We start from the raw sequence: 24,668 nt of genomic DNA on the forward strand, positions 1-24,668 counted from the left end.
AATTCAGGTTGGACCACATTATGTTTTCAATGGATTGACCTTCAGGGGAGTGTGCCTCAAGTATTCTTTTTGTTTGGCTGCACTGATTTGGAAGAAAATGATTTAAAAAAAAAAAAAACAAAACAAAACAACATTGCTTGAAAAGATAAGTGTACACTACAACAAAAAAGAAATTAAGAAAAATTGTCTACAGCAAGCAAACTGCATTGAGAATCATCTTAGATACTTTAGATGACTGAAGGTTTGTCTTTCCTCATTAAAAGGGTACAGCTGTGATTTCATCCACTTTAGTGACATCAACAGAATCAGTCAGTTAAACAGGATTAGCACATTTCCACCAATAAACACAAAAGTATTTCAGAGAGAACAAGAAATAACATATTGTTTCCTGTGTGGAAATACAATTAGAGAGGACGATTCCTGTCAGCTGTTTGTTTGTGCTGCAGGATATGAGCCTTTTAATTCAAATTGAGTTAAAATCCACAAATGACGTTTCTCTGTGTTCTTTTCCCTTTGGCAAAGGCATCAGAGATCAGAGGCAACTAAACAAGCTAATGTTTGAGATTTACTGTTGCTTTAATTCACTACACAAGGGGTAATGAAATACTTCATTTATTTCATTTATTCATTTATTTTTAAAATGGGACAATTCGTATTAATGTACATTTTCATGTAAATATGATAGATTGTAGCCATATGGCTAATTTCCGTCTCGACTTGATACCCAAGTCCGGATCCAGCTGCTGTTGCTCTGTTTCTGCACAACTTTCTGTGTGATCTGAGCTGATTGTTTTTTGCTGTTCGAGTCTTTAAATGGTGAAAATTCCTCATGCAGGATTTCAAACTGCAAACTTTCCTTTTAAAACTGAAACCCTACTTTCATAACGTGATGCTCTCTGGTTCCTTAATTGTGTTCTTGTATATTTAATGTATATTTATTTATTTATATATATTTTTACTATATTGGTCAAATCATATCACAGATGAAATAAAAATTGAGCAATTTGGCCACGATGACCAAAATGTTTGATGGAGAGAAAGTGAGGTCTTTAACCCAGAAAACAACATATGTCCATCAAGCATGGTGGTGGCAGTATTATGCACTGGGGCTGTTTTGCTGCCAATAAATCTGGTGCTTTTCACAAAGTAAATGGAACAACTTCTGGCACTGAAAAAAATTTAATCCATACATCCATTTAAAAAACAAAACAATAATCCTATGTCTGCTTTGCCTTAGTCAATGCCCAAGAGTGTCTTTAAGTCTTTCTTTTTTAGGCCATGCAAAATTTTTTTTGCAGTAGCTTTCACAATGTTCATTCTCTCCTCCATTCTGTCAATGAGAAGAGATGTAGCAGTGGGTTCCCGGGTGTCTGCTTCCCAGCAGGTCTTGTTGGTGACTGGAGAGGTGAGGAATGGGAAGCTGAGGGTGAGGAAGTGCAGAGGTGTTGACCTGTTGGCAACGAACAGTTGGCTGGTGAGGAGACTGACTGTTTGAAGACGTGGTGGCACCAACCTGCACAACAATTAATACATATCATATACATTTAATAGCATATCCTCTATGCACATAACATTTCAGTTTAACGTTGTATATCTTTCTAGATAAATATTTTGATTATATTAGCTGCCAGGAGGGCTGCACAGTGGTGTAGTGGTTAGCACTTTCGCCTTGCAGCAAGAAGATCCCTGGTTCACGTCCCGGCTTTCCCGGGATCTTTCTGCATGGAGTTTGCATGTTCTCCCTGTGCATGCGTGGGTTCTCTCCGGGTACTCCGGCTTCCTCCCACAGTCCAAAAATATGCTGAGGTTAATTGATTATTTTAAATTGCCCGTAGGTGTGAATGTGAGAGTGATTGTTTTTCTCTGTATGTAGCTCTGCGACAGACTGGCGACCTGTCTAGGGTGTCCCCTGCCTTCACCTGAGTCAGCTGGGATAGACTCCAGCCCCCCCATGACCCTAGTGAGGATTAAGCGGTGTATAGATAATGGATGGATGGATGGATAGCTGCCAGGATTGGCACCCACCTGTGGCGTGTTGCTGCCAGTGTTTCTCAGGTCATCCAGGTTAGTCAGCCCCAGCTTCCACCTCTGCCATGTCTTCTTTAGCTCTGCTTGCACCTCCAAGCAAAGGATGAGTAACAGGTGGTAAACGAAGAGAGAAATAGGATCGTGATGATAAGCACATTGAGCGACAATGGATAAAAATGAGAACCAAAACAAATGCTGGAAAAAGCTTAGCACAAGCGTGTATACCCATAACACAACCATGAAACTGCAAGGAGAGGACGTGTCCCACACAAAAAAAATGTCCGTGAGTGAGTCCATCAGAAGATTAACTTGAGGGAAAAAAGTGCTTATATCTTCATGAAGCAAAGGAGTAGTTTCATAGTAGAGAACAAACACGTTTTATTGCCTCTTAAGTCTCATTGCTGTCTCTCCAATATCTACACTAAGTTCATATCAACTAGTAAATCACTGTATCATTCAAATGTGGACGTGCTTTTTATGTATAGGTGGACCTAATTATAGAGTAAGTCCTTTTGTTCTTTTGTAAGCATTTTATGTTTCTATGACTATGTTAATATATTTTTTCTGCATATAAAAGAAGCTGTGCAAAAAGAATGTTTTTCTACATATAGAGTAAACCTATAGAGAGCAATCATCAGGAATCTGTGCAATATCTTCTACATACTGAATCATCTTTTTTTTTTCTTACCAGAACCCACCCTAACCTTTAACTGAACCTAAAATTGAGTGATTTACATTATAGTGGCAGATTTAAGTTCCTACAACCAAAAACCAAGTAAAACAAGTACTCTGACATGCTACTTACCTCCTTGTTAACAAAACAATACAGGATGGCGACAAATAAACCCTGTGAAGAAGGAAAATAGTGCTTAATGTTGATTCAAATGTACAAATACCTTGAAATATGTTATGCGATTTCACCTTTACCTGGAGAAAATCTTTTGAGTACAGGTATTTTAAGTGTGGGGACATATACAGAGTTCTGACTGCACCTGGAAAGAGTTGAAGAAGAGCTGGAAAAAGAGGTTGACATTGTGAAGGACTCCCTCTGCGTGTTCTTCTGTCAACACTGCAAACACCACTTCATGGATCCCCAGCAGAGGAATCAGGGTCAGGGTGGATTTGGCCAGTCTGGAGAGAAAGACATGCAGAGCAGAGGGAATGTTACCTGCAGTGTCTTGCTCAACGACACATCAGCAGGCCAAATGCTTTGCTTTGCTTGTCTCACTACACTGACCAAACTGCCCAGACTCTTAATAGGGATAAATTAGAAGAGTGCTTTTCCTGCGTCCAGCAGAGCATCATGCAAGATAAGAAACTGGCTTCGCTTGATGGAAGTTATTCTTGTAATTCAGTCTATTTGTGCTAGATAGCCATCAGTTTGTGTGTGTTTGCTGGTCAAGGTTATGTCAGGACATACAAAAGCCATGTTTCTACAGTTTCCCCTCTTCTCCTGTTTGAGTTTCTACAATCCTTTAGGTCTCCTGGCTCCTCAAAAAGGTATTGTCTGTATTTCTTTGTTTTTTATTGTTTTGCTTAACTGTTTGCATTGAGAACACCTGTTTTAGAACAGTACAGTCAAGTAAAACTGAGTAAAATATTAGATCTCTGAATTTTTCTGGCACTTGAATTTTGTCAACTCAAAAATAGTTACTGTGTTTTTAGTGTCACATTAAGAAGCAAGAAGAGCACTCAGAGAGTGCAGTAATTCGCCAAGGCTGTTCATTCCTTTGTATGGCATTGTCAGAAATGCAGCTTTTTTTTTTTTTTTTAAAGAAATGCAGCATTTGTTTATTAGTTATTGATGATCAGAAATCACGGCACTATAGAATGTGTCCATTTAATATAGATGTACTCATAAACAAAATGACCTTGCACTGAGCACAGGCGTGTGTTATGCATGTGTACTTTACGTACAGATACCAAATTGCGTGACTTAAATATGTAGCGGGTGGCGGGAACTGATGGGACTCAGAAACACCCCCACAATTTAATCAATTGTTCCTTGTATCATTTCCGATGGATTAGTCCTGATAAGTCCGCAGTGGTAGATTTGTAGTAGGATCACAATCATGTGATCGTCAGCAGACAGCTGATGTAATGTTCACTTGTTGTCATAGTTACAGTAGTTACGCTGTGCCCCTACTACTGATACAGAAATCTTCAACAAATCCATGGATCCACACTATAAGCCCCGTCACTGCCAAAATCTAAACAAGTGGTCTTTGTGTCATTTCTGACCTTCTCTGAAAATTTAATCCAAATAGATTAGTCCATTTTTGAGAAATGTTGCGCACAGACAGAATAACAGACTGACAGACAAGCGTACACTGATCATCACATAAATCTACCGCGTTCCTTGGCAGAGTAATTATCTCAGCCCTAATCTGACACAAATAAATCTACTGGGAAATACTGCATACTTTTTCTCTTGAAAGTGAAAATACAGGCTGTCTGAAAGCCATGTAAGCCAACTATTTATTTATTTATTCAAAGAGTAAAGTGTAATACATCACTTTTTTTGAGCAACAGTATAATGTCATAGTAGGGAGAGATGTACTTTTAGTATTTTCTTTCATTCTTAGGGCATATAAATTAATTTTCTTCTTATCTACATACCTGAATTTGTAGTCTGTGTATCTCATCTGATGGGCTTTCAGTTTGGATACAAGAATGTGGATGATGCGGATGAAGAAAAAGAAGTTCACCTGAAGAGATGAAATGACAAAAACAAACTCATTAACAGTTGAGATGATGTTCTTTTTTAAAGCACCAACTCAGATCAGTGTACCGAATAATTTATGACACACTTGAATGAAAGTCTACAATTGATGATATATTTAGTTTATTCTATGGTCCACATTTACTTGTTGTGATCCAAGCTGCCAGCTACTATGAATTTCAGTCACTGACTTCTATAAGTCAAGCCAAACTGCATAAATGTCTTTCATTTACAGCACGTATATTCTTGCGTTCTCATGTTCACATCTCATGCTCATGTCTAGACTAGTGTTTTACTGTGATATGTTTTATATTTTTATGTGTGTCTCTGTTTGTGTGCACATGTCTTACCATAATGGCGAGCTGGATGGGGATGCGAATGATCCACCAGTTTGCAGGGTTTTCATTTGTCTCCCAGCACCTAAGGATAAGACATGGAGCAAAGTTTCGCTCCAGGCGTTGCATTGTGAAATCATGTTTTCAAATGATTCATACATTACGTTTCAAATCCAAGCTGGACTGTTTTCTCACGTTGAAACCATAGAAAATCTAAAAATCTAAATCTAATGCGCATGTGAAGCTCAAGTGTGATGCCAAACGTTTAGAGAAAAATGACTTTTACCTTGTGTTTTCAAACAGGTAACGCACAACAATCCAAGGAACGACGAATAACACTGGAGTGCCTAACAAAAACCGAAAAATGTAAGTAAGTTTAGAAAGCTGAGCAGAAATTTAATCAGTTTACACATTATGTAACCCATTTAGCAAGTTTGGCATTTCTTTTTTCTGCTGTTTTTATGTTGTCTTGTGTGTACCCCAGCCTATGAGTAGGTATCCACAGAAGTAGCGGTTTTCAGAGAACGACACCAGCACCAGCAGGTTGTGTAGATACAAGCCTTCCACCAGCAGCCAGAAATAATTGGTTCCCACACAGTACTGCATCAGCACCTGAGCCACACGGCAGCCGGACACTTCCTAATATGTGTGAGAGTGTTTGTAGGAAGAGACAAAAAGCTGTTAAGAGCTTAAATGTAGATGCTCTGCTTAATATCTGACTTCTGAGATAAGTTACAACCAAGTGTTCATGAGCAGATTACAAGTCTCAATGACTTAACACAGTATTTTAACGTTTTATTCTCTGAGCAACTATTTACCATGCCCTTGCTTTGCTTTTATTTATTTTATTTTTTAAGCTAAAAAGCTAAATCAGTAGAAGCATTAGCAGCAGTCTGGTTATCTCCTCATTTTTGTGATTCAAGTCTAACTCAGTTCATAGTTTTTGCCTGAACTATAAAATGAATTCTTTAACTGAGTAATTTTTTACAAACATGTTATTTATTGCTTGTTATTATCAGACTCAGATGAGCTGATTTGCGTAAAAGATGCAATTTATGCTCAGGGTGAAGGCTACTGGGTAGAGATTACAGTTTCATGCAAATAAAGGATAAAAGAGGTTGGAAAATATGCTCACCAGCCACTTTATTAGATATAACTGTGAAATCTAAGGTGATCCAATAGAACAGCTTTGTCATAAATCCTATTTTTGCTAAGCCTCTTTATTTTCAGTTTGTTATGGTTGTGTGTTACTGTTGGTCATTGTGGGTGGAATGCATTACATTTAAGAGTGTTCCTAATATTCCACCCCCTTTGTGCATGTTAATAGGATGGACAAAATAATTTGAACACTTTTAAATGCAAAGCAGTGCAATTATATTTTACCCCTAATGTGTATCTTAATGCTTTGGACTATATATGAATTTAATCCCTGTTTTTGTTGTTTTATTTCTCTCTAAGACTTTATTTTTTCTGTGTCTTAACCTGGTTAGTAAAGACTTCGTAGATGTCCCTGTTGTCTCTGAACTCAGGAGGGTTTCTGCTCAGCAGAGCGTCTCTGGTCAGGATGGAAACAGCTCGCAGGATAAACGATGCAAACAAGTTGGTGTGGATGTAGTTTCTGGTGCAGTGCAGCTTACTAGACATCACACAGGCCACAGTGATAATAAACACATCAGAACAGGGCTTCACTTTCAGTCAGTCTACTAGACATGCTACATTTAAATAGCTGATTTTAAGCATTAAGGTTTCTATATTTTCAGGTTGCACCATTTTTTATGGGCAATGTGATGTTTTCCACTTCATCATTTCACTTCATATACCAAAAAAATTCAGAAAAACGCGAGTTTAAGTAGCATCAGAGGTCTGACTAAGGCAGTGGAAATAAAGGTCACACATGTTTTTGTTTTTTTCCAGGAAATAAATAGACTAAAATAGAGACAAGGAGAATGCAGTGTCTTTATATAACGAGATAACAAGGCGGGGAAATAAGAATGTAAACACAGATTGCTTACCTAAAGAATAGCAGAATAATCAGAGCCAGAGAGAGAGTGACCAGACTAGCACAGTAGCCCACTGTGTACATGACTCTGAAGTAGGCGAAAATCAGCATCTGCTTCTCCTGGACAACATACAACAGCAACACAAGAGCAAGTCAATGCTGTGGACTGAAAATCCACTAAACACTGAGTCTGAAGGTGACCTCAGCAGCGTGTTTCCTTTTACTACATCTACTTTGTAATGTTTTCATACCTCAGATATATTTCACTTTGTATCTGTGTGTGTGGTTTGTTTATAGCCGAACCTCCTGTTGGTTGTTTTCAGCGTCACATTGTGAATGGTCCCTCCAGGTTCGGCTGGAGTTGCTGGTGGCCCACTGACCATCAGGGCCACACTCCCGCAACACAAAGCCTCTATGCACTACGTAAACACAAAAAAGAGCCTGAAACACACACCTGTGATAAAATACAAAAATGCAAACCAGAATGAAACTAAAATGTGTGCATGTTTGTGTGTCTGTGTGCATTTCTACCTCGGTTGTACCAAGGCAGGTACCAGGGACAGGGCACCTGGACTGTAGAGTTGGGTTTTCCGTCTGACCAGCAAGCGTATCTGTCAAACATACGACTGCAAAACACTCCTGAGGAGAAAAATTTGGTGTACATAAGACAAAATAATGTGTGTGGGCAATCACAGCTTCTAAAACATGCAGAAGACTGTACCTTCATTCATGTGTGTTTGAAAGAATTGTGTTGGTTAAAGAGATGAATGCCTCTATTAAAACAACTGAGGCTTTTTCTTCTGAGGACTACATTTAGTGATTTAATATATCTATTTAATGTATTTATTCTAGCATGAATATGGTAATTTTGAATTTGTGTGTGTTACCTTTGGGCCTGGGTTCTGCACTCATCTGGAGCAGACATTCATTTCTGTAGCGGTTCCAGTCCTCCAACATTTCTTCCGTAGTCTTTCCTGAGACAATCTACAAACACACAAAAAGGACAAATTACCCTTTACATATGACATATTAATTCCTTAAATCCTTACTCTGCCATTAACCATAGCAATTAAGGACCGAACCGCAAACAAACCCAACTATCTAAACCAAATTCTGATGTTAACCTAAAATTAAGTCTTAGCACACAAACTAGTTGTAGTGAGGACTAGACAAAGATCTTCACTGACCCGAAATGTCTGAAATGCAAACTAGCCCTCATAAAGTTGGCCAAACAAATACGCATGCACAAATGTACTTTAGATCAATATGTTAACACTTTATTTGAAGAAAACTGTACTTTGACTACATTTAACCAAAAACGCCTGCTATTTCCATGACGATACATTTACTGTAAAGTATCTTTTTAGCTCTTTGCCTTGTTTTTCTTTCTATACATCTATAAGTCTATATCTGTCGTATTAAGTTTTCATTACTACTGGCAGATAAATATGTACATTTATGTAAGTTAGCTGTGGTTCACTGATTGGGCTAAAAAATAAAAACAGACAGGCAAAAGAGAGGTGGAGAAGGAAGTGTTAGATTGCATTATATACTGAAAGACATCTCTAATTCTGAAATACTTTTTTACTACAATGTATAACATTGAGCTAGGTGTGCCTAATAAACTGGCATCTCAGTATATGTTGCACAGAGACAACTTATAAGAACATAAGAGGCAGAAAAGGTGACACTTCTCTCAAATGTGACGCACAAGAAAAGATCACTTGCTTATTGCTGCTGTTCCATCAGTAAAATGTCTTTCCTGTACATACCACACTCCTGTAGAGGAGGGAGAGGATGAGGAGCTTGTGAGAGGCCTTCATCACTCAGAGGTGTGCTATGGTGGCTGCTTAGAGAGCATCACAGAGCTCCAGAGGACACCACAGGGTCACTGGAAGGTCATTGTGAAGTCAGCAAGTACAGGGAAAAGGTGGGATAAGTTCCAGATTGTTTAGGGGGTCTCCTTTCAAGGTGCACCATCTTACCTGGAAATACAGAAAACAATAATTTGCTTCCAGTAAATATTATGAAAAAATAAACTTACTATCTGATTTGCATTCAAAAATGAAGTATGTGGAAGCGGTGACTGTTACAGAATATATAACCCAAACTGAACTCAGTGCATACTGCTAGACTGAATTACTCCAAGCCCAACTGCAGACAATTAATCAACACATTTGTGTTTAAATTTCACAGCAAAATAGGAATGTTATAGACTGAAGATCACTGTATTGTTTTGTGTCATCTATTCTAAGATCTAAATTCACTTGGCTCATTATTCAACGAAGTGATTCATCAACAGCATTCAGATGTCTTACAGTTGTAACCTCTGTTATGACAAGAACTGTTGGAAGTATGAACATCTTTATATTTGTGAAAAGGACAGCACAGACTAAACAATATTTTCAATGATTTGATGATGACCACTAACTGATAAAGTGATGGAATTGTGCACTATATGACATTTTAGACACCTGTGAACTGACTGAAAAATCAATGATGAGAAATCATTTGTATAGAATTTGGAGCAAGTTGCACTTGCGTTGGCAATTTTACTGCAAAAATAATCTTAATTAAAATAACATAAAAGATTCAATCTGCATGTATGTATTATCTTTAAGAAAGTGTTTTACAGGTTAGGTTTTTGACTGAAAGTCACCTGCAGAATAGTATAAAATCCACAGAAAAGGCATCACAGAGATGTTCCTGGTGTTTATTTAGAAGGTGATCTCTTGGAGCAGATATTATATCATGTACTTAAGTTTTGGCACAAAGTGCAGTTTAGTCTGAGCATAATTCTAAAGAATTAAGTCATTTTCAGGCAGAATGTTTTGTCTCAGGCGTGTGTTAATTCTGCTTTAGTGCTGATTCTGAGAAACCCCTTTTTAATGTCATGATGCTCATGTCTAATTACAAGACAATTAAAGTCTCTTTTACAGACATTCAGGAAACACAAATTCCTGATGAAAAGAGTATTTTAGACCTGCCGGAGGTGTCTGTTTAGCATCTTCACGCTCTTTTACTGCTGGAGCTCTGGTGGTTTACCCCACTGACAGACTGATACCAAGGCTGGGTCACTTAATGTAGCCTATAAACACGTATACAATCAGTCACAGACACACACAGTCCATTGAGATATGGAAATGATGTAACGGTGCTAGCAGGCTCTCTCTGTCTCTCTTTGCATTGTGATGAAACACATGTACGTTTCAGCTGTAATAATTCACTCAACCAGCCCAGTAATTAGCACCAAATGTGAAACAGTTGTTCTGTAATGACTGTGGTTTGCTTTCTCTACATGTTTACACTCTTGCTTCACTGTTTTTTTCTGTTTTCACATGCTACACACCTTCAGCAAGTTATATTAAAAACCCTGAATTAAAATAAATAATAGCTTTTTTACAGTAATTATAGGAAACATATTTAAAATACCCTACAGAATTAAATGTGAAGACATAAAAGAATTAAGTTACTATGAGAGTTATAACTTCAGTTAATTGTTGATCACATTGTTCATAATTTTTTTTTTTGTGAGTTTAAGACTTACAGGGTATTGAGAACCTGTTATTTAACTGACAGGTTAATAAATATCCTTTTTCATGCTTCCTAGCCTTCTACAAGGAGATCAGAGGTCAGCTTGTTACTTAGTCTCATCCCATCACTTCTTTTACTACCAAACAGGGTCTTCAAACTAGTGATCCAAGCATATTTGGTGTAAACAACATGCTAGAATTTAAAGATGAGCAATGTTGGGTTTAACTGTACTCATTCCATGTGTACAGTTAAACCCAAAATTATTCACACACTTGCATCACACTCAGAATAAACTTTAGAAATGAAAAAAAAAACATCTGATCTTGCTTTCTCACCTCAAATCACACTTTTAGCAAGTTCTGGACAGAAGCTGTGTCAAAAGGGAAGCATTTACAGTTATATTGCTGTCAGTGTAATAGCTGTGAGAACATTTAAAGGTGTTGTTTACTTGTTGATATTTGTTAGAGTCATTTTATATCACTTTTACGTATTGCAAGCTTACATAATCTCTACCGACTACCAGCCATATTATCACGCTATATAACAAACAATTGCAGTTATCACTCCTAATTATTATCATTCAAAAGGAAAACAAACAATGGAAACTCTGTGATCACAAAACGTTCAAAACACAAAACAAAAAGTTGCATCATAAGAATGTGGTGAAGAAAAAGAAGAAATATACGCACCTCTGAGACAATCTTGTGTCACTGTCAAAGCCTGCAGCCAAATTTCCACTGCGTAAAATAAAAACGAAGTAATAAGTGCCCCTGTCAGCACTGTTGTCCTGCAGTGGCAATCACATAATCAGATCACTGAAGAACACAGAAGATGATTTACAAGAAGGCTGATATATCAGACATCCACAGAACGCAGTCACGACTTCTCTGTTGTTACTGATCTCTCTCTCTCTCTCTCTCTCTCTCTCTCTCTGTCTCTCCCCTTCAGTTCATCATTGAATTCTGCTATCAAAGCATGTAGCTCATAGTACTCATAACATGGACCTGTACATACATACTTTACAGTGCAAAAGCACGCTAGGATGTACTATGTCAGTAAACTGTCTCACCTTTGGCAGGTACTACAAGAATTTACTGCACTGTTGGAAATCTAAGAAAGAAAAGCTTACATAACAAAATTAGATAACATGAGAATAAATGCAGTGCCTGATAGAAAAGCAATGAAGTATATAAGTACAATGAATTTCTGAAAAAAATAAGTATGTAAAATAAGGCTAGAATGGAAAGGTAAGAGGTAATACTGGCAATGACTCTGAGGTAGTAAAGTATTATTACATATATTGCATATAAAACTAGGGTTTTGCACATAATATTGAACATTTTAGTTGAAATATCGCACCTGAAAATTTTAATATTGCACATCACAGTGACATATAGTATACAAAATTGAAAGAATACACATATAAAGAAATATTTCTGACAAAACTAAAATAATAAATAAAGAAATATTGCAAATAGACAAAAGTCCCGAGAAAGTTATACTGCACCAGGAGTCGGACATTTTTTCTTGTCTTATAAGTATGATTGACTTAATGCTCCTTATTTGTCATCAGGCATCCTTCTTTTGCATCTAGAGATGGAAGTTGACAGAATAATTAACCAGTCAGTACTTCCTCCTTGTAGGAAAAGCATGCAGATTCAGTGTCACAACAACTGCTTTATATGCGGTCCTTCATGTGGTATCTTTATGTCAGCAATCCAGACATTTAATTATAGAAATTTGTAACAAGTGAGATGTTTGTTTCTGTAACGATCAGTCTTAAAACGCTCACATTTGAAGTATTCACTCGGATGTGGGAGATACAGATTTATTCCTATTTAGTCCCAGATAAAATAATTTAGAAATAATCATTCTTGGCAAGCTTTTTATCTTTTCTCAGTAAAGCAATATGCCAAATGCTGCTCTGGAAATATCATTTTAATATGTATTTACATCGCTGTGGAGGCTCTCTGTCTCCTGTGTACACAAAACCCCAAAAAACAGAAGTGATATAATTCAAAAACGTCATACTAATCTTACTGAAATTATTGCTTAGGGGTTATGGCACTTGTGATTAATTTAATTGGATTTTGATCAGATTTTTATTGAGAAGTTGTATTGTCACAGGTGTCAAAGGGAACATGTAGGTTTAATTTTTCATTTTTTTAAACATGTAAATTATCTAAGTAATAGTAATGCGGATTCAGTTGTATTTTGACTTTATCTGAGTATATTTACAATATTTTTTCAGTTCCTACAGTACAAACTCTTTAAAATGGTAGTAAAATCAACTGCGCGGTTTCTGAGCCTGTTTTTATTTATTAGACATCAGCCCCCTGTAAGGGAAAATGACATTTCTCAACAACAACAAAAAAAAAAATCCTTTAAAATAATCTAATTTAAGTATGGTTATCACCTCTGAGTGTAGATTACTGGAAATGAAAGAAGAAGAAATGGCTGAGGTCCGTGGCCAAAAAATTTGATTAAATTCTCATTTAATATCATCAAGAGAAGGTTATTTTGTCAGTTAAAGCACATAAATTCAGTTATATCAGTAATTACACAACAATAGCAGCATTTAACAGCGCATTAACCTCTGACTTTAACAACTAGTGGAGAATGTTTCCCTTACATTGCTGCAAATGAAACGTCTTACATGTTTTTAGTTTGACCACTGGAGGGCAGCAGAATGCTTTTGTGTGATTAAAAAACAGAATTAGGTAAAATATAATTGTTTAAAAAATCATATACATCTCCTTTAAATTCCAACATTAGGATTCTCATATTTTGCTGGTATAATCTTTTTTTTTCATATAAATTGGTTGATTGATATTTGCACAACTGGTGTGATTATAGTTTTGCCTAACTCTTCTCGACCTGAAGCTGCTCCATCAAGAAGGTTCATATTGTTTTGGGGCCATGTTGTTTTTTTGAATCAGGTTCCAATATATTTTCTCAATTCATCTCTCATTAAGCTGTTGCCACCCAAACTAGCATCACTCTGTTAATTTCTACCACAAAACTAATGTGAAAAGAACGAACACTCCTTATCTCTGCTCCAGTTGAAGTCACACAGGAATGCAAGGGGGGATTTGTTCTTTTCATCTAACTGGGAACTTTATCAGCAGCTCATATCAGCAGCTCATATCTGCTTCACCAATGAGCTAATAACCTGAGACTCTAGTTCTCACAGGAGGAACCTTTCTGCAGAACCATCCTCCCTAGCTTCACCACAACATTTTGCCAAGACAAGCCTCACTGTAACTGATGATCCTTCCTGAGATTTATTGGGATTTACACCTTCATCCTGTTCAGCTGTGTGGTCCTGGACTTTTTCCTGTTAAACAATGATGCTGTAAATCCTCAGATAATTTGTCTTATGACGAGCCAAAGAAAAAACACCAGTTAGATCAGACCTGGGCATCGTACGGCCCGCGGGCCACATCCGGCCCGCCGGATGACCCTGACTGGGCCGTATGAGGTCATTGGAAAATATTAAAAGTGAGTGCAAATATGTATCATCACAATACATGCAAGCAATACGCCTGCACTGCTTTTATTTTGAAAGATCTGCTAAGTTATCGTTTTTTCGCGCGTGACCTTAGGCCATAAGGTCACGCGCGACCTTACGTTTTTTTCGCCCATGCTTTTCCATACTTAGCATAAGGTTTATACGCTGATTGCTTTGTTGGTCAGCTAACGGCTAACAGAGATTGATTCCGAATGCAGAGTTTTTAACAAGACGTGGACTTCCAAGTATTTCTTCAATGAACTCAGAGTGCTCAAGGATTATAATCCGAACCGACATTACGAGACCAAACATGGGAGAAGTAAAACTTTTGACTGATGCAGAGCGGGGAGGATATCTGACGGGTTGCTAGCTAAACTGCTAAGGCAGCAAGGATTTTTTTTTAACCAAAGCTCACACATAAAGGGATGTGAGTAAGCCATTCTCTGATGGAGAATTGGTAAAAGAATGTCTGGTGGACTTTGCAGCGCTTCTTTGTCCGCAGAAGAAAGGAGCGTTCGCTAATGTGGCCCTTTCCAGGCGAACCATAACGAGGCGGGTGGAGAGCATCGCCGAGAATCTGGAGCTTCAGCTGCACAACAAAGTGGACGATTATGACGTTTTGTCCTTGGCTCTGGACGAGAGCTGTGATGTCCGTGACACAGCCCAGTTACTCATCTTTGTACGTGGACTAACGAAAACCTTTGAGATGACGGAGGAGCTGTCAGCTGTGCAGCCAATGAAGGAACCACGACGGTGAGTGATTTGTTCACTGAGGTAAATACACGCATGAACAAGCTGGGGGAATTTGGTTGGTGTTACAACTGATTGCTGTCCAAATTTGACAGGGAAAAATGTTGGACTTTTGAAACGGATGCAAGATAAAGTGACTGTAATAAACCCAGAACAGAAACTGATATTTTTGCATTGTATTATACATCAGGAAGTTCTGTGTAAGTCAGTGCTAAAAATGAACCACGTGACTGATGTTGTAACTAAAGTAGATACCTTCATCAGGGCAAGAGCACTAAACCACAGACGGTTTGTTGTCTTTTGGAGGAGATGAGAGTGAACATGGTTACCTTGGTTACCAGACAGCTGTCAGATGGATCAGCCTGGACAAGGTGCTTAAACGAGTTTGGGATCTGCGAGCAGAGATTCAAGAGTTTTGTGAGAAGAAAGGCAGGGACATCACCGAGCTCTCAGATGCAGACTGGATATCAGACCTTGCTTTTGCTGTTGATGTGACTGCACTAATGAATGAACTAAACACCAAGCTGCAAGGCAAGGGCCTCTTTGCATGTGAAATGTACAGCCTGGTGACTGCTTTTATGAGAAAGCTGAAGTTTCTCTCAAGCCAGTTGGAGGGCAACATTCTCATCTACATGCCCACGCTGAAGGAAGTCACACCATCAAAAATATCTACAACTCAATAGGCAGCAATCATAGTTTAAATGAAAAAACAAAATCTTTCATTAAATATTTGTGTTCTGTGTTCCACATTTTTGTTGTATCATTGTAATGTTTCATTTACTGTTTTTATTGAGATATATATTGAGCAGAGCTGTAAGTGTACTGGTCCGGCCCTTAACAACCGTCAAAGTTTCTCATGTGGCCCCATATGAAAATTAATTGCCCACCCCTGAGTTAGATGAATAAAACACAAACTGACAACCTGCTTACCCTGTCAGATGTATCTTTTGTAATTTGATTTGGTTGATATGTATTGTATTGGAATTGCTTTATTTCACTGAAGGTACCTGGCAAACTTTTCTTACAAATAACCAAAACAAATTCTGATTGTTTTTGCATTAGATTTCAGCATATTTTCCTGTAACGTCACTACACTTCGTCCACCACTGTTCAAGCTTCACTGTTCTTTCGTGGAAGAAAGTGACATTTTGAGCTCATGGGCTTATGGGGCAACAGTTCAAGGCTACATCTGGCTGCTTCTGTCCCCTGTACTGTGTGGAAGGACACATTGTCCTGGAGCAACAGCATGTCCGGTCGAGACTTTACTCTCTTTTTTTCTTTGATTGCTTCAAACATTCAAGCTTTTGTGGACAGTGATATCAGGCTTTATAGTATACAGTTAGAACCCAAAAGTGTGAATGTGAGTTAGGCTCCTTGTTTCTGGTTAAATCCAAAACATTTTTAAAGCCCTCGTGCAATTTCAGTGGGTTCTTTCTCCTTTTTAATTCATCCAGTGCCTGAGACCAGCAGTGACTGGTTTATCCTTTGTCATATCAATGCTTTTCTCTAGTGGAGAGCACTTTGAATCAACGGCTGTAGTTTTACCAGCATTTGAGGCACCTTATGCTTTCTTTTTGACCAGCACAATTTGCACATCAATGGCATGCTCTTTTGTACATTGTTCCCCTGTCTATCTAGCTTGTCTGTAACGTGTGAGCTACTGAATACCTTAACTTTCCCCCAAGGGATTAAATAAAGTATCTATCTATCTATCTAGCTATCTAGCTATCTATCATTTGTATGGGGCGCTGGTCAAATAAGTGTGTATGCAGGTTTTTTCTCTTCTGGCCAGCAGGCAACCTGAGGCTACTCTCTGATTGGTTGCTTCAGTTTTCAGATTGTTTTGCCCTTTGAGTTGGAAGGGCTCCATATGGAGGTTTGCGACCCAAAAATCAATTTCTGTCAGTATTAAACTTTTTCAGGAAGGTAAATGTTCCTCAGTAAAATTATAGCTAATACATACTATTTTCTTTAGACAAACAGAAGCTTATTTTGATTCAGTAACTCTGACTCTTTCTTATTGTGAAATGAATTCTTCCTTGGTTTGTTGTGGTTTAGAATGGATTTGAATTTCTTACCGTTGCAGGTAAGAACCTCAGTGAGTTTGAGTTCCCACTGATTGGACACAGTGAGCCTGTGTTACTTTCAGGTATGGAGGGGGTTGCTTTCCCTTTCTGACTTCAGGTGCCAGCCAACCTTTCTGCCCTTCACATTCCCCAGTATCGGTCATGTGACCAGAGTTTGGCCAGAGTCAGCGGAGCCTGACGAGAAACACTCACAGAATGCCCTCTTTTCTTTTTCCCAGTCATCAGGTTTAGGTATTTGATGAGATACGGTTTCCTCATAGACTCAGTTACCTTTGCTTTACTCGGTCACAGTTCACTTTGGAGTTTTGTTCATATTTTTCAAACTGCATGTAGATTTGCAATTCTTGCTCTCACTCACACTTAAAATATTTCAAATGAAAATCAAGTGTTTCATTTGCTTCCATGTGACTAGAGAAACCCTGGGTATCTTTGAATGGTCATACATCAGTGTAAGAATCAGTGATTAGCTTCACAATGAGCAAACATGCCTAAGGGTCTTAGAAAAGTCACTGGAGCAGCACGCAGGAAATGCTTCTCCTTGGTAAACATGCTCTGCCATCATGATGAGGGGTCACAGCTTTGTAGAAAGAGCTTAGTTTATTTGCTTCATTTTCCTCTATTGTTAGAATTATACACTTGTGATATGTATTATAGCTTTAGACAGTTTGTGTCAAAAAATTTAATAACTTTGCTAAGTTTAGAAGCTTCTGAAAACATACTCCAGGAACATTGGTGGCAGGAAATCTTTTCTGTATTCAGGCAGGTGCAGTAAATGATGTGAGGAGAGGGGATTTTTTCTGGAAAGTCACATCCAGTAATAAACAAACCCTCAAATGTCTAATTCTGAAACAGACATCAGAATTGAAATGAGATGTAATCTGTAGTTTTTGTAATCATGACCAGATGTCAAGCAGTTCCTCGTCCTTTGTTGGAGGCGACATTGATATGACAGTAAGAGGCAACAGTTGGAAAGTAATGTGATATAGCACTAAGGGACCTCTCCCATATTTACTGTGAGATGTTCATACATTTTTCAAGTCTCTGCCATCATCAGGTTTGTCTCTTAAGTGTTTTTGAAACCCGACTTAATGGCATGGCTCACAGCTGTCATGGAAATTCTGACTGATGATCCTTTAAATTGATTTGACTCTACATAACTAGCTTCTCATCTCATGTCATCATTAAATAAAGATCACAGAGATAACATGTAGAACCACAGTGAAAGATTAACAGGAAGTCACATGCATCCAGGAAACTGCCAGTAGACTTCAAGCTTGAAAAAACACAGGCAGATAATAATCTGTGCTTTCCCAATTTTACCACATCATCTTGCTCAATGGTAGAAGTACACAAACACAGCCAAATATCCAATTATAACTGAAATCTAATGCTTAAGAAAAGGAATTAAAAATCATGTAAGGTGTCTGAAATGACTCCACCTCTCTATGCTCACACTTCTCACCTCTGCCTGCTAACTGATCCTGTGGCTAATTGTTTAGAGCGCGTGTGGTTAAGTTGCCCGTTGGAGGTAACACAGCACTCAGGATTAAATGTCAAGGCTGCTCTAACGTAAGATAGAACACTGTGTCATTTGTGGTTTACTGACTCATGCAGGAGTTGATATGCTGTTAAAAACTTGCGTAGAGTTGGATCCTTCAATCTTACACACAAATACTTTTTCAAAATGAATAAAGAAAAGACATGCAGTATCTTAAAAACAATCATGTTTATTTAAAAAAAACCAACATAAGTGAAATACATATGCTTCAGCTGTGTGTAGTACACTAGGATAACATCAGTTGAAGATAAACCAAATTACTTTTACGCTGCCTCAGTGCACACCGTGAAGCATTTAAAGTCTTCGCTAACCCCTAATTTTTTAAAATCCCACCCAAATAAAATTCCCATCCTTATGCATTAGAAGCTGCAATGAAAATACTTCACCTGTTTTGACTGCTAAAGGTTATTAATGACAATTTTTATAGTATTTACAACACAAAGTCTTGTTAATAACGCATCGAATGCCTCCATTTTGGACACAATAATGCATTGTTATGAAGGTGACAATGGTGCTTTTTAAACAAAATATTTAGCCGTAAACATGACGAAGCTAGAACTGTATAAAAGTTATGTGATTTGACAATGATAGTAGCATTTAGCATGTTGACTTTAAAAAAACAGAAAGCACTAACAAATGCATACAATAAAATGCAAAAAGAGAAATGCAACACAAGTCCTTTGATGCCTTTTGAATCTCTGAAAAACAAAGAAACTAATTCAGAGACATTTTAAAATTAATGGCAAAGCCAGCCACATCTTACGTTGAGCAATTTCCTTGTTTCTTTTAGCTCTTTTTCTCAACACACTTTTGTTGTCTTGAAGTGGAGAGCCAGTTTGAGATTCAGTAAAGTCTTTTGCTCTTTGGCCCCCATTCATACATAGTCCTTCCTCTCTAACCCTGGGCCACCTGCAGACCGTGGGGCAGAGTAAGCCATTCGTGAAGCGTTGTATCTGGTTTCGCGTGGTGGACAGGAGCAGCAGAGCAGTCCACCACCAAGAACCAGGAGTGCAGCTGCCGCCCAGCCGATATACAGAGCAGCCCCGAGCTCTCTCCGCTGAGCGTCTGTAAGCAAGGGGTTGTAGAAGTCCCTGATTATGGTGTTAGCAGACCAGGAGACTGGAATGAGCTGCATTACACCAGACACAATGAAGAAGACTCCAGAGATGATCATCACCTTTGCCTTGGATGCCTCGTCGTCGATGCAGTTGGTGCACTTGGCCCCAGCGATGGCAATGAGCACAGCTAGGATGGCTAACAGGATGGAGATGACGGTGAGGGCACGGGCGGCTTGGAGGTCTTGGGAGAGGGCGAGCATGGAGTCATAGACTTTGCACTGCATCTGTCCCGTGCTCTGGACCACGCAAGTCATCCACAGGCCCTCCCAGATGATCTGAGCTGTCACAATGTTGCTGCCGATGAAGGCCGTCACCCTCCACATAGGGAGAGCACATGCCACAATGGCAATAATCCATCCCAAAATGCACAGGGAAATACCTATCAACTCCAGACCTATAGACATTCTGACAAGTCTCCTTCTTCGCCTGATGTATGGCACGCCTGAACTGCGATCACAGAAAAAAACACCTGGAGAGGGCAAGAGTCAAGCAGAGACCCAACTAGTTATTCAGTTAATTTCAGGTTTTGCATCTGTGAGTGTGTGATGATCTGTTACCTCAACTTCACCAGTATCCTTCTTATAAGGCAGATCAGGTGGAGGGGAGGAGTCCTTCATGAAGCTGACATCACCAAAAGGGGAGGAAGGATCTGGACACTCTCAAGACTCTCTGCTATCGGCTTACATGGCCAGCTTCACAATGGGCCTGGCCACAAAGAGGCCTTTTACAGCTGAAAGGGCATGCAAGCATGTTTTTATAACCAAAGAACCGACTCTAAGATAGATTAAAGATTACTGTATGATGAGATAATACTGTTTTTATGTCGTGTATAAATGTCATGCAAGAGAAAATTTATATTTGTTGCCGGACAAAACGCTTTTCTTTTTTGTGGTAATGAAACATGTTTTAAAACTCTTTATAGCCAATGTATACAGTATTAGTGGCTTATCGGAGAAATATACACTACTTTTGTTTCAGTCCTAAGTAGCTTGTGGATAACATCCACGTAATTAGGACATAATCAGGCTTCTCTCTGCAGGTCTAATAATGTTGCTTTATTTAAAAGGCTAATAAATGAAGAATGCCTGACCTCAGTTGCTCAGTAACAGCCTCCTAACCTAATCATTACGTTTATCTCCAAAGTTCCACTTCCTTGGTATGTAACAAGTCTTGCTTTCAGCCTGTCACTGTCTAGTTTTAAAAAAGTTTCATAGGGTTGAGGATAATGAAAGTTTCTTCAACTTTACAAGAGGACAGACTCCTCCACTTAAAGCCTAATGATTACTTGAAGTTTGAGTTATGAGGCTTTCACCTGACAATAGTGTTATGTTTGATGGATCTTAATGACTGTCTGTCTGCAGAACGTCCTTGAATATCTTCAGGTCTGTGACTGTCTCCCGAGGAATGCCCCCAGCCCCCAGCATTCTGTAGCCCCGCGCTGACAACCCCCACCCCTGAATGAAATGAAATGGGCCCATTGTTACTGTGGGGAAGCTGACAAGGTAGCGGTTCTTGTTGTCATAGAGCCAACAGACATATGGGAGACTGTCAGGTGAATAGGTGCTGTGACTGAGACTCCAAGTTGCCAGACTAATGACCGGGTATGCACAGTGAATGAAACGTTTTTTTTGTTGCACCTGCTGACATTAAAGTGAAACAACTTACCGGGTCTATTTTTGAATGTGTTGCTCTTGTTAGCTTACTGTCATTTTTAAAGGAAAAATCAAAAGATATGTATGATTTACCATTTAGTGTGTATAAAGGCGATAAACATTTGTCTGCTCATAAGAAAATGAAAAAAAAACATATATGCCCACGTTATTTGTAGGTGTACTTTTGTCACATTCTGAAATACCAAATGTTTCGGCCTCTCCCCCTGAAATAATAATCACAAACTATCTGAAACCATTTCTTATCAAAAGTTAAAATGATTACAAAGATTTTAAAAAGGGCGTTTAATAAAGAATTAGCATGTACAACACAGCAAAGAATTCCAGATCAACAGATTTTAAAAATGTATACATTGCACAAATCTGCATTTTGTGGCTGCGCAACACACTTTTTCAGTAAAAAATGAAGGTTCTTTACAAAAAAACACAGACACGGTCAATTTACTAACAAAGTAGAAATATGGATTCATCTAATCAAATCACAAATGATACAATTATTTTCATAAAGTATAAAATGTAGGGCATACCTGTAACATACACTAACATGTAGTTGTTATCCTCAGTGCCTCCAACAGTGACAAAGTCACACACGATAAAACACAATTTCAGTTCTCACGCTTATGCACTAGAAGTTGCAATGAATACAGTTCATCTGTCTTGACTGTTACAGGTGATTAATAACAGTGACAAAGATGCAGACAATAAAATACCAGAGGAAAACAAATTTAATGTAGGCTTTGGCCAAGAGGTCATATATGGAAAGAGTTCAATAAAAAAAAAGCAGGTGGGTGTAAGTTACAAGGAATGACTCTCCTCTCCAGTTCTATTTAAGCAGTTTTCTTCCATGGTGACAAAGATATGGGAAAAGAGCAGGTGTCACTTCAGACATAGTCCCTCCTATCGTAGCCACTTGGTGCGACAGACCTAGTTGGGGAGTACATCATCTTTGATGGAGGCCCAAACCTTTTCTCAGGTTGCTTGGGACAAGTTGAGCAGAGGATGCCCCCTCCGATGAGAAGGAAAGCAGCTGCAGCCCAGCCCAGGTACAAAGCTGCACCTATCTCCCTTTTCTGTGCCTCGGGTGTGAGTGGACTGTAGAACTCCATGATGATAGTGTGGGCAGACCACGACACAGGAATCAGCTGAGTCAGAGAAGCCAAGATAAAGGCCACCCCAGCGGCTATCATCACCCGAGCCTTAGCTGCCTCGTCGTCCACACAGTTAGTGCATTTTGCCCCCATGATGGCCACCAAAAGTCCCACGATTCCCAACACAATAGAGATGATAGTGAGGGCGCGGGCGGCCTGAAGGTCAGCACTTAGAGCCAACATGGAGTCGTGGATTTTACACTGCATCTGACCTGTGCTCTGGACCACGCAGTTCATCCAGATGCCCTCCCAGGTCGTCTGAGCGGTGACGATGTTCACCCCAATGAAAGCAGACACTCTCCACATGGGCAAGGCACATGATACAATGGCTGAGATCCATCCCAGGAGAGCCAGAGTCACTCCAAGTAGCTCTAATCCCAGTGAAGGCATGTCCAAACTGTGAGTGAGTCAAAGTGTGCAGATGTTGTTCCTTTCTCAGTAGTCAGAAGTGGCTTCAGTGAGTGTGCTCTGCAGGCCTAGTTGCTCATATAAGCAGCAGGAGACTTCTTTCAAACAGAAGGTGGAGTCACTTTGTTATTGGCCAGAGAAGCATTCAAACTGTCTTCTGTCCCACCTCGTTTGAACAACCAAAAACCTAGCCTTGGCATGGAAATGTTCACAGCTTAATCATTTAACTTCCAAGGCCCCGGTAGCTCTCCCACCTGTTTGGGTAAGAAGGGAGTAAACACAGGGCTGGTATCTCTCAAGTCTCAAATAGTTAAAGGATAACAGCCATGGTAAAGAGTGGTGGATGAATGACTGAAAGTGGAAGGCACAAAATCAACTGCTGCAGGATCATAGTCGTCTGAACTGATGAGACAGATGTTCAGAATACAGAATCGAATCTTGACAAGAATATTGAATCGCCTTGCGATTAGGAGTTGTAAACCACATTTTTCTTTTTAAATTTAACTTACTTGTATGGACAGAACTGATGGAAGTTGAGCAGCAGGAAAGGAGGGGCGTGATGGCAATGCTGAAAAGGAGTCGGAATAGTTCTTTGGAAACCACTGGGAGTACTCTGATTATGTGAAGGGCGTATTTGTATCTGTCAAGTGATAGCCTCTGTATCCTTCCAAGGAACTTGATAACCCAGTCCGATTTACTGTAACTATGAGAGTTAAATAGCTGTGATATAGATTTTTTAGTTTCGAGAGAAATTCCAGGTCTTCAAGCGCTATCAACAAACTTGCCATTCAGAGGAAATACTGACCTAGTATTTTAGCACGCTATCCTTAAACAGAGATAGCTCGCATCAGTTTTTTCTCTCCCCACAAATCATCAGAGAAACTCCTAAAATTCTTTAATTTAGAAACCATTGCTAAAAACAATGTTTCCCAGTATGTTCAGCTGACTAATCTATCTCACTGGTCCCCCTGGGAAGTTAAGCAGTGAGACCAGATGTGGGAACTGCAATGCAAACATGACAAAACTCATATAAACATACATTGTGTGAGGCATACGTGACTCTCGTGAAAGTCACTAATGAAATGTACTTTTCTCATTCTTCTAGTTAGGATTCCAAGGAAACGTCATGTGAGAAGAGAGAATGGGCCACTGTGTTGGAAGCTGATACAATTGTCTGTGTGGGGTTGGTCTTATCAGTGTTATTATTCTAAAGGCTCTTGCATCAGGGGCTCCAACTTCACTTTAACTGTTTCACGTGCTGCTAAAAAAAAAAACTTTGACCTCTAGTTTTTTTTACCAGGACTTGTCATCTCGCTTTAGGCAGAATCAGAATAATTTTTATTGCCAAGTAAGTTTTCACATACAAGGAATTTAATGTGGATCTTTGGTGTATAACATATATGACAAAAAACACATTTTCCAAGTCAGTAGACATTAAGTCTTACAAACTAGAAGCAAGTGTTAGGAGTCAAATAAAAAGCAAGTGGAGCAAATCCAAGCAATTAGAAGAAATAAAAAGTAATAGAAACATACAGTACCGTGAGAATTACTGCACTGAATCTGCACAGTGTCTTTGTCAATTTGGAAATCAGTTTCCAAAAACAGAAAGAAACTGATAACAGAAAGATTGCAACATTATGACGTGACTGTAGTCAAAAGCATGACTCGGTCTTTAACGCGGAATAAATTTGATGCTGGTGCAAAAACTTGCATTATTTCTGAAATTTCTGATGTTTTGTTGTAGTCATGCAGGAAACCCTACAAGCTGTTTTGAGTTATACTCTTTTTTATGAGGTGATG

The 24,668-nt window shown here is 38.9% G+C and overlaps 2 protein-coding genes across 2 annotated transcripts; both read right to left on the reverse strand.

The window, feature by feature from the left end:
- Positions 1-1,160: 1,160 nt before the first annotated feature.
- Positions 1,161-11,462, reverse strand: gipr (gastric inhibitory polypeptide receptor). Its single transcript, XM_055011942.1, has 15 exons — positions 11,308-11,462; positions 8,857-9,069; positions 7,972-8,068; positions 7,616-7,723; positions 7,388-7,503; positions 7,098-7,204; positions 6,568-6,721; positions 5,565-5,724; positions 5,372-5,432; positions 5,101-5,170; positions 4,648-4,736; positions 3,021-3,159; positions 2,834-2,875; positions 2,026-2,118; positions 1,161-1,513 (listed from the first exon to the last, which is right to left on the reverse strand). The coding sequence occupies exons 2-15, from the start codon at positions 8,905-8,907 to the stop codon at positions 1,334-1,336; spliced, it is 1,467 nt and encodes a 488-aa protein (XP_054867917.1). The 5' UTR covers positions 8,908-9,069; positions 11,308-11,462; the 3' UTR covers positions 1,161-1,333.
- Positions 11,463-18,675: 7,213 nt separating this feature from the next.
- On the reverse strand, positions 18,676-23,036 carry LOC111581731 (claudin-3-like). The gene is made up of 2 exons (XM_023290033.3): positions 22,360-23,036; positions 18,676-20,047 (listed from the first exon to the last, which is right to left on the reverse strand). Exons 1-2 carry the CDS (start codon positions 22,848-22,850, stop codon positions 19,399-19,401), a joined length of 1,140 nt encoding a protein of 379 aa, XP_023145801.2. The 5' UTR covers positions 22,851-23,036; the 3' UTR covers positions 18,676-19,398.
- Between the last annotated feature and the right edge of the window lie 1,632 nt (positions 23,037-24,668).

The sequence above is a fragment of the Amphiprion ocellaris genome, chromosome 7 (assembly GCF_022539595.1).
Source record: "Amphiprion ocellaris isolate individual 3 ecotype Okinawa chromosome 7, ASM2253959v1, whole genome shotgun sequence".
In the NCBI taxonomy this organism is placed as follows: Eukaryota; Metazoa; Chordata; class Actinopteri; family Pomacentridae; genus Amphiprion; species Amphiprion ocellaris.